This window comes from Genypterus blacodes, unplaced genomic scaffold, assembly GCF_046128005.1.
Source record: "Genypterus blacodes isolate CSIRO-AG114 ecotype Tasmania unplaced genomic scaffold, CSIRO-AGI_Gbla_v1 ptg000070l_1, whole genome shotgun sequence".
NCBI lineage: Eukaryota > Metazoa > Chordata > Actinopteri > Ophidiiformes > Ophidiidae > Genypterus > Genypterus blacodes.
Genome location: NW_027466880.1, coordinates 252184 through 262937, shown reverse-complemented (window position 1 = coordinate 262937; position 10754 = coordinate 252184). Strand labels below are relative to the sequence as shown.

At 45.4% G+C, this 10754-nt stretch overlaps 1 protein-coding gene across 2 annotated transcripts; it reads right to left on the bottom strand.

The window, feature by feature from the left end:
* Positions 1–2098: 2098 nt before the first annotated feature.
* On the bottom strand, positions 2099–10537 carry timeless (timeless circadian clock). 2 transcript variants are annotated; one of them, XM_076156386.1, is made up of 30 exons: positions 10405–10537; positions 9667–9749; positions 9359–9512; positions 9140–9254; positions 8942–9004; positions 8759–8860; positions 8508–8663; positions 8233–8366; positions 7674–7761; positions 7416–7592; positions 7094–7311; positions 6893–6996; positions 6540–6709; positions 6303–6425; positions 6040–6191; positions 5857–5954; positions 5642–5759; positions 5286–5487; positions 5057–5196; positions 4880–4965; positions 4620–4743; positions 4433–4515; positions 4189–4358; positions 3887–4106; positions 3712–3780; positions 3430–3548; positions 3088–3328; positions 2759–2798; positions 2592–2656; positions 2099–2483 (listed from the first exon to the last, which is right to left on the bottom strand). In XM_076156386.1, exons 2-30 carry the CDS (start codon positions 9746–9748, stop codon positions 2353–2355), a joined length of 3744 nt encoding a protein of 1247 aa, XP_076012501.1. In that variant the 5' UTR covers position 9749; positions 10405–10537; the 3' UTR covers positions 2099–2352. The 2 variants fall into 2 exon arrangements, with proteins under 2 accessions (XP_076012501.1, XP_076012500.1); XM_076156385.1 differs by lacking the exon at positions 10405–10537 and having other exon boundaries at positions 9667–9831.
* Between the last annotated feature and the right edge of the window lie 217 nt (positions 10538–10754).

The window sequence follows — 10754 nt, the reverse complement described above, 5'->3', positions numbered from 1 at the left end:
TGTATTAAGGTTTTAAAGTGTTCTCTCATCATCTTCAATGCAAACCAGGAAAAGTTCAATTTTAGGCAACTGGACTTGCTGCTAAAAGCTTGAAGACATTTAATCTCTCATCCTAAAGGCTTCTTTACTTCTGGCAGACTGACGAAGAAGAAATAGAAACTTTAATGGGTCAAATCACATGCAAACACGACATCATGCAAACATGACATCATGCAAACACGACATCTGAAATTTGTCTTGCTTGCCCCTCTTACATATCACAACACACACACATGCACTACAGCGGGGTCAGCGCAGGGCAGCCATGATATGCTGCACCCTGGAGCAGTTTGGGGGTTCGGTGCCTTGCTCAGGGGGGATTCCCAGATTTGAACCTCTCTGGAGTCTTAGTCTGGGTCATTGATACTCCTAATGAATCATAATCAGGCTTGTTGATACTTCTGATTAGTCATAATTGGGATCTCCTGGTTGATACTTCTGATTAGTTCTCCTGACTGTGATGATGGTCGTTAGAGTGATTGGAGTCACCTGTGGTCATGTGTGGATAAAGGCCAGCAAGGTGAAGGGAAGCGTTTTTGGATTTTGAATGGTGTTTTGCTTCATTCATGATGTCATAGGAGGTGTCAGGGTGGTTCCAATCTTGTGAAATTGTGGTTATGTTAATAAAAAATGCTGGTCGAGTATTTTTGTATAAACTAAACAGACACACACTCTCTAATGATCCATGCTCCACTCCCCTCTGATATTTCACCCCAGCTGTACCCTTCACCCCTAACCCCTACAAACATACAAACACTGCCTCACACTCATGCTCTCCAATTATAGGAGTGTATAGGATAAGATAAGATAAGATAGAGGATTTTACCATAGAGCAGAAACAGTTGCTCTGATTAACGGCCATTACTATCAGCGTTGTTATCAAGAGCCTAGCTTGACAAACGGGCTGGAGTTCTCAGTGCTGCTCTGCCTGTCTTTGAATAAAAAGGGCCACAAAAGAGATACATATTGAAAGAAAACGTCCAAAGGACACATTGGTGAAATGATTAAAATTTAGATACAAAAGGCTCAGCTCTGTGTGCTAGTTTGTAGCTATGTTGTGTAAAAACATCCCAGGCCTGTAATGAGCTCCATGTGCTCAGCTGGTGAGCAGTGTTTGCATGTGGGCAAAGGAGAAGGCACACATTATATCTTTTGTGTTTACTCCTTTTGTAGCATTCTTTCCATTTGGGTGTGGTTATTGTGACAGGCGCACACACACACACGCGCACACACACACACTTACCTAGTTCTGCACACCAAACACTGGCTTATATGAAACGCTGAACAGCCTTATACACACACATGAACCTTAGAAAAAGTGAGGTAATGGCGATGCCCTCTCTATTATATGACTCATGATGTTATTCACTATGTTTCAATATTTGCATAAAATGGAGTAGTGAGAGTAATCTGATGTCATAGATCTCATTTAGTCTTACACCCGGTCGCTGGGTGTGGTGTCAAGGCCTGGTTTAACTTAATTTGTGTGAGATATTTGCATTTCTCTGTGCAAAGGAAATGATTTCCTAAAACCCTTTAAACTACATCCACCCACCAATGTGCACACACACAATGTTTGTAGATGCTCAGGTTTGCCTCTGGGCCTGTGGGATGGGGGCTGACCAGATGCTGTGACAGGAAGTTACTAACATGGTCCAGATGTGAAGACGAGAGACCACCTCCAACAGAGCTGAAAGGAGGGGGAAGACTACACACTGGGGCTGCACACATGAAGGGATCTCCCCGTGTTGTGATTAAAGGAATTAAAACGAACATTAAATACCTTTTGATGTCATGTCATAAATCCAGCAGACCTGGTTGAAGTTGTCCCTGTTCTGGAAATAAATATAAAATAACAAATGAGGCGTATTATGGCTTATATTTCATATTTTGGTGGCACATTCAGATTAAAGTTCGTTTTTTTTCAAACTGATGCATGGTAGTATAAATCATTTCTAAGGTAACCAACAAAACTAGTTATTCACAATGTGCGCCCTCTAGTGACTAAAATGGGGTAGTGCAACAATGTGGCAAACAAATGCTCTGAGTAAAGCGGCTGTTGACAATAGTACTTATTTATTAATCATAAAGCATGGATTTGACCATGAACACAGACACCAGAATCAGCATTAGAAATTATTTAAAAGTACAAGTAATTTTTACAAATACAACTTTAACACAATGTGAAAAAAGTGAGAATGTGTCTGAAAGTGTTTCAGACAAAAAACAAAAGACAAGGAATAAAGAAACAACATGAAGACTGCAAACGTCTCTGCAAAGGAGGAGAAAATTCAAATTCTTTTCTATGATATTCTAGTCCTCATCGTCCTCTTCATCAATTAAGACCATCTTCCGTCTACGCTTGACAGGAACAGAGATATCCTCGCCGTCTGAATCTGCATCGTCGTTTTTATCCACATCCATCACAGCAGTGGAGTCATCCTCTGTGCACGAAGAACAGAAACATTTAGTCTGGATTAAAGACTTTGCTAGAGCTCAGTTATTGTTACGTAAACAGACATTAAGACAGATATCTATCAAGAGTAAAATACCATTGTCGTCATCATCGTCATCCAAGGCTCTGCTTCTTTTGTTTGAGGTTTTTTCCTTACGGGAGCTGAAATGAGGAAGAATACGTCATTTTTTAAGTAGACACCTCTGAGGCTGTGGTTAAGTTTCGGGGATTAACAGAAACAGATAGAAACGGTTGCCACCTCACCTCTCGGCTGTATCGTCTGCGTCCTCAACAGGGAGGGAACCTGGACAAATCACAGTTATCTTGATTTAGCGCAAACAAAGAAAAGGGTGCAGAAGAGCTTTGTAGGGACAATTAAATAGATAAAGCATGTAACACCGTCACTTCCTGTCTTATTTAGAAACCATTCTGCGGTTCATATAAATCTCAGTCCAACAAGCCCTCAAAGACATGTTACCGTATTAGCTAAGAAGGCCAACAAAAGGGGCAGTTTCATGTTAGCAGCTTAATTGTCATGTAAGTGAGACAGCTGTTATTAACAGGCGCCATCTGAGACGAGGTTCCACGCCTACCTGTATGTTGTGTGGAGTCGTGTTTCCTCTTGCGGGTGAGCAGCAGCGCTCTCAGGGCCTGTGTTCTCTGTTCACCTGAGAGGGGCTCCTCCTGGCGCTCTCGGGTCGGACTGCCGGCTCCCCGCGGCTCCTCGCCCTCCTCGGGCTCCTCCTCCCCCTCCTCCTCTCTGGGAATAAGAGCTGCAGCAGCGCTCCTCAGCTGGGATGAGCTGAGCGTCGCCGGAATCCTCCAAAAGCTCTCCTGATCACAAAATGGCATAAATGACTTGGTATTGGCCGCACCATCTCGAAAAGAAAGCCAAAGGTCGGACAAAGGGCTTGGGCCTCAAACGCCACACTCACTTGTTCGTTAGCTGGCGGCCGCATTCCCAGTTTGCGCAGGAGCCTCTGGAAGCTCTTGTTGTCCATTGCGTCTTCGTTCTCCTCCGCCAGAGGGACGAGGGGCACGGGCTGGGACAAACCTGGCGAGGACACCACAGGGATTTCATCACACACATCCTATATTTCCTATATTTCCTATATTTCATCGATACCAAGCATTGGGAATACAATACGTTCCAACCCCCCCTAGAGTTCAAACTAGCACCAACAGTCAGAACAAACAAGGCTGTGGTTGTCACTTACTATCACTGTCACGGTCATTTGCTGTTCTGTTCAGGCAATTCTGTACCCACAACAAGGGTCCAGACATCCCTGTGTGAACATGAAAAAGGAGGCGATATATAATAATAATAATAATAATATAATAACACGAGGACTTGGCCTGGCTGGGTGGCAGTCAGTGGGTTTACGGTCTCACCGTCTCGCTGTAAGGCAGACAACATGTTGCCCACGTCGATTCTCCTCTCGACTCTGACGCCTTTGCCTTGGCTCCTTCTTCCTCCCCTTGGCGATTCTTCTCTCGCCTCTTCTTCTTCTTCCTCTTCCTCACTCTCCTCGGACTCGTCCTCTTCCTCGTCCATGTCCGAGGGATCTTCTGTGAAACTCTGTGTTAATCCCGAAAGGAACTCTTCTTCGGTCTGTGTTAGAGCAGGAATGACATTTTTTAATCCCGACTTTCTAAAACGTGTCTATCACAACTACTACTAGCAACAACTTTACCATTCCCTTTCCGGAGCTCTTCCCGGAGCTCTTCCCATGTGCAGCGCGACTCCTCTTCTTCTTCTTCAGCTCTCCTCTCTCGGACACCAGGCCCATGCTGAGCAGCTTCTCCACCACGCGTTGGCGAGAACGCTTGGCCGTGATCTTCTTCATGATGTCCCCCAGCACGTCTGCGGACACGAGGCAGTTTGATCATCACGCAAACCCTGAAGTGCTCATGAGACGAGCAGATCCAGGAACTTACCATCAGAGTCTTTGAACTCCTCAAAGAGCATCTGCAGCTCCTCCTCCTGCTGCTCGGTCCACAGAACAATCCGGGTGCCTTTCCTATGTAAATGATGAAGACGGGGAAAAAAGGAGATTGCAATTCCCCGACATTCCAACCTCGTATCTTCTGAGCTAAGTTTTTGGTGAGCGTGTGCTGTACGTACTTCTGCTTCTTCAGCTCTTTAGCACTGTCCACCAGGCCCATGTTCACCAGCTGCAGCACCAACTGGCGCCGGGTTCGGCTGCCGTCGCTCAGTAGAGGCAGCAGATGCTCCACGATGTCTGGGACTAAATGGGAGATCCAAAACGTGATGTTAGTATTGTAAGGTTATTATAAGGTTCTAACCATCACCGCCCCCATGCTGAGGTCATGATCAGTCAGTTATGTTTGATGTGTACAGGCTTTAATAGAACAGAGTGAAACCTTCAGAGCGGCGGTGCTTCTCGTAGAGATTACGCAACTCCTCTTCCTCCTCTTCGGTCCATGCTGCTTTTTTGCATGACCCCTCTCTGAAACAATGAGACGAATGCATGTGATGGATCTTTGACTTTACACACACCCACACACACAAGAAATCTCAAACACAAAGGTAACACCGACCCCTCTTTGCTGTAGCCTTCAGTCATCTCCCGCACAGCCCCCACATTCTTCCAGAATAGCAGCTCCACGTACGCCTTGTTGTTCTGCGACGCCACCGCAAAGAAGCGTTTCAGCACAAAGGTGGCAAAGGTCACCAGCTCCTGTGATGGAGAGCAGAAGGTAAGATCGCCCACAGAAACTAGAAAATAGCGACAAGACTTGCTCTCTCTCTGTTGTCGTAGGCGCTTACCTTGAAGGCAGCGGCGGCGGGGTCGTTCAGGATCTTGTTGAAGATGTTGAAGACGGACAGCTGGAACAGCAGGGCGTCCATCTTTAGGTCCACCGCCAGGCGATGCAACATGCGGGCGACGCAGTGGTTCGAGTGCAGCGTGTTCTTTGAGTACGACCTCAGCAGGAGGATGTACGGACGCACGATAGCCGGGTTGGCAAACCTGTGAGGCCAAGATGATGCCATGAGACTATGTTGCTATGGTGACACGCATTGACATCTTAAACTATTTGACATTTTTACATTATAATTAATGATAATAATTAAGGTTGAGGGTGTTTTTCTCAATTGCTGCTGGCTTCAACTCTCATCCTCACCGTTTCATAAAGTCGAGAAAATTGAACTCCTTCTCAGACACCTGGACAGACTCCAGCTCTTCCTCCTCTAACTCAGCATAATCGTCCTCCTCCACAGCAGGCTCAGGGGGAGACGACCCTGAAATGAAAATGAGAGTGTTTTCTCAGTCTTTTAACAGCCACAAAGACGTTACAGCACAAAGAGATCCCCAGCAGCGTTCCCATTCGGAGCTTACTGGGCAGGGTGGCGTGGAGGATCTGCTTGAGGAGCTCCAGTTCTTCTTCCGGTTCCACGTCGGCCCGACCGAACACGTCTCCCTCTGGCCACACTTCCCTGCACACAGCCAGCCAACAACCTTTTAGCTTTTGTCATTGTATCACAGGTCTGCAGGGGTGTGTGTAAACTGGGTCTTTCTGACCTGGCTGCCCGCAGCAGTCCCAGTGCTTCCGGTCCCAGTCGGGCCAGCAGGGCGTCCTGCACTCGCACCATGGCCTCGGTGCACTGCTCCTCGGGAGGCGTCTCAGACGTGGCGTCAAACGGCACCAGGGTCTCAGTTAAAGCCTGTGACAGCTGCAGCAGGCGGAGAGGCGGAACAGCAGGTTATGACTCGTTGGTGAAGATATCAGGAGGTCACAACAACACCAGCATCATTATGAGACACATTTCAGACAAGATAGAGACCTGGAATCCTGCCGCTCTCAGCTCTTCGTCCACAATCTTCCAGATCTCCTCCAGAGCTTCTGGGCTGGTTTCTACAGCCTGCCTCTTGTCACCTTTAGGCTTTTTCCGCTTCACTCTCTTCCTCTGCAGAATCAATGGAGTCACACGTGAGCACTTTCAGCCGACGCCGACCGAATGAACGGACAGAAACAGTAAAACTCTGACGGTAAACACTGGGCCACAAATGGAAGGACGTACCTGCACGATTAAGTTGTTGCGACCTTTGCAGAAGCGTTCCAGCATGCGCAAGAAGAGATGAGTGGACTCCACCAAGTCTATGAGGTAGGAGTGCGGCTGCGTCGTCTCGTCGTACTTCCTCAGTAACGTCAGGAAAATCTCCCTGTATTCCATCATGTAGAAGATGTTGCCTGGACGACGTGAAATGATGGTGCTTTGATTACACACGTGGCTCATTAACAGAGTTCAGAGTGAAAACAAGCATCATGTTGAAACATTCTACTTTCAATGAAGTCAAACGTTTGCATAATGTGCAGATGAAAACCAAATGTAGAACTAATTGTACAAGTGAAGTGAAACTTGATTTAAATTACTCTTGATAACGTTGGAGCTCTGGCGGATGCTGTTATCAGTGGATCGGTCCATCTCGTTCACGGTCAGCAGCAGCTCCTGATACGCCTTTAGTGCCAAGTGCATCCTAGGCACACAAACACACACAGAAAAAGCCGGTCAGGTCAGGAGCCAAACACAGACGCCATTTTGGGTCGTCCCGGTTTCCCTGCCGACAGTCTCACCTTCGCGACCAGGACGTGGCCTCTTTGCGGTCGGTCAGCAGCATCTCATAGTAATTGGTGATGTTGCGCTCGATGAAATGGAACGCGCGGATGGACATGGTCTCGGACACCAAGTCGGCGTGAAAGCCGTTGCCCCGGTTGAAGGCCATGAAGAAGCTGAGCGCCCAGAGGTAGTAGGTCTCATCGTGCTGCTGAGCGTGCTCCCGTATCAGATCCTCCTGTGAGGGGACGACGGGGGAAAACAAAGGTCAGCCCATAACTCAGAACAAAGCTTGCGGAAATTTAGTCTGCGAGTCGTAAAGAAGCGGCTTTAAACGCCGACCTTGACGAGGTACATCAGTCGGTTGTAGCAGTTCTCCAAGAAGTCCACACAAAACTCTCGCAGGAAGAGTCGGACATTTAAGGCGGAGCGCCGCTTGTCGTTGCCGTCCAGCGCTTTTCGATTCCTCTTAGACACACGTTTCACCGCTTTGCCCATGTCGTGAGTGTAATGTTTGAACTGAAAACAACAAACAAAGAATGAAGATTAGAGAAGCATCTGAAAGCAGCATCAGAGACGTCAGCGGCACCACTGACTCACATGATTGAGGTTTCTGTGATAGATCACATCGTTGTCCCCGATGGACTTGAGACCTTGAACGATGTAGGAGCCCCCAAAGCGAGAGTGTCTGAGGAAGGAAGAAACAATAAGATGGAAAAGCAAACACACACATACAGGAAAATACCACACATACACACAAGGCAAACCTTTCAAATGTGTTTGATTTGCGTAGTTGTTTTAAGAATTGCACGATGATCTAGTCTCACGATAATAAATATAATATGTAAATGTTTATATAAGAATTTATGCGTCTTAGCCTTTCAAAAAACAAAGATAGTTCAGGCAAAATAAAAATAAATATTCTGAAATGTGAAATGTGACGATTTTTCGGCAATTATGGTCCATTGTTTGCTCTTGTTTACTAATTAGAATTTTCTAATAAGTAATTAATGGATTAGTCAGAGTCACAGTTATTTTGCCTGACCAACCAACAAAAGGAATTCAGTTTACCACAAAATATAATATTTCAGCCAATCACCCACTTCATCTGCACAATATGAATGCAGAAATATAAAGTTCCATGCGAGTGTGTATTGACCTGGTTCCTCTCTGTAGTGTGCGGCTGCGTTTGGCCGTCTGCTCCTTCTCCCTCAGAGCCTCCAACTCCTCCGAGTCTTTCTGCTTCTGCTGCGCTGTACGAGCCTGACCGGCACTCACCAACGCTTCAGGCGTCTGCAAGTTGATTTCACAAAAAAGTCATTAAAAAGGTAAAAAGTAGCTGGCTGTGTGTGTGTGTGTGTGTGTGTGTGTGTGTGTGTGTGTGTGTGTGTGTGTGTGCGTGTGTGTGTGTGTGTGTGTGTGCATGTGCCTCACCTGGTCTCTGAACATGAGGGAGATTATTTCCAACACGTGCATACTCCACTGCTGCTCGCTCTGAGCCGAGGCCAGGAACTTCACCAGGTCATCAAAGCCGCTCATGTGAATGGCCCACAGCAGCTTATCGTGAACACTGGCATCATCGTCCACTTTCTACAAAACAGACAGAGACAGATAGAGAATGAAGAAAATGATTGGGAATTGACAGAATATTGTCGTGGACGTCCGTGTTAGAGTCAAAGTAAAACCTTCTCTTCCAGGGGGTCGGCAGGTACGTGGAGAACATTTCTGACCAGCAGCAGAATCCTCTCGACCAGGAGGTTGTCCTCATCCTGTCGCTGCTCCCAGTCCTGAGAGAGACACAGTAAAGCTGAATAAATAAACAAAACAATTTTACACCTTCTGCGTGCTATTTTATCACAAGCACTCACCAGCTGTAGAAGGTTGTACAATGTCTCACTTAAAACCCCAAACACCCTCTCACTGGCAAACGCCTACAAAAGACAAAAGAATACAAATGATCATGGGGAATAAACCTGGACAAGCGCTTATTATTCATCATGTAGGTACAACTACATATTAGAAAACATCTGTGAGATGTTGTAGCACTAATAAGGGGCTCAAATTACCTCTTTATAGGCTTGTAAATGAGACGTCACTAGTAAAAAGTGTTGTCTAAACACTGGATCATCAGGGACTTTACCAAAGCAAAGCATGGCAGGCTGAGTGAGGTTGACCATGAGTCTGTCACAAAAACACACACACACGTTACACAAAGTACACGTTTTGGTGGTCAACAAAAATCAATAACAGATAAAACAGAAAACTAATTCTGATGGCATTTGTACCTGATGCAGGCGTCAAATAAGGCTTTGTCTTGTCCATGCTGTGTGATAATAGGCAGAAGGTCATTCTGTACAATCTGTCCAGCACCCAGTTGCTGGCGGACATCACGGGTGTCATCTTCATGTCGTAAATACTTGATCAAGTCTTTCACACTCTCTACAACACAAACACAGGAAGGAATATTATTGTGCCAACACACTCACACCAATATATGATCTATTTGCGGCAACAACAGAACACACACTGTTAATAACTGTAAACATTTTAGCATTTGCGTAGAGAAAGATTCCCCTGTCTAGGCGACACTCACCTAAGCAGTCAGGTTCCTTGTGATAGGCGTCTCCCTCCAGGTAGCCCAGAGCGCTGCATGTTGCCAAAAGCTCACAATGCATCCTGAACACACCGCAAAACCATCAGCCAGCGTCAAAGAAAAGATCAGTCTGATCAGCCGTACAGCTGAATGGAGACAGACGGAGAAAGTAATACAACAATAACAATAATATTTGCAAATTCACCAAATATATTGATTTGCTACAAATTTTACTCAACTTGAGACTTTCAAACACCAAAATGATTGTGAAAATAGACCATAGACCCATTGAAAGTTCTTGGGAGCTAACAATGTTATATAAATTCGATACTACTACGTCCTTTTCTTTAGGGGCACCCCGGCCCCCACTTTGAGAACCACTCTTGATTGCTGCTCTAAATGATTTCATGCGACATTGTGTATATGTTAAAGGTATAGCAAATATTAGCACCTATTGCTAAGTTTGTTTTTTAGTTAACCCAATGAAAACAAACTTTTAGCCCACGACTTAAAGCTACTTTCACCGAATGCAATGTATTTATCTAAGCTACTTATTAAGTGTACAGGGGTTATAAATAAAGATGATACATCAACAAAATAACATGTTCACTAAAATCTGAATCTTGTTTATCTCTTCCAAACAGCACAAACTGATGTTTGATCCGGGTACTTGGTTTGTCCACAACCGTAGCGTTAACAGTTAACAGCACTGATTCAAATAAATAAAATTAAACTAACCTGGACTAGATTAACACATCCAGCAGATCTCCTGACTTCCAAGATGAAACGTAACGACTTAAAGCGTCTTTCTTCACTTTGTGTGACTTAGACTGAGCGTTCTCATCTGACAACACAACATGGACGGACAAGTCTCGCGCCAACAGCGAGCAACAGGAACCGGATAGAGAATGACGTCAGCCTGTACAACTTTGCCCTGGGTTTTGTATTTCAGGCTATTTCTGCCACAGTTCTACGATTTTTGTTTATTTTGTCAGCTTAAAAAAAATACAATGGCACATTTGAATATTCACGAATCTTATTTTTATGGACCCTTTTGGTTCGTTCTTAATGTCTGGATATGGGGATTT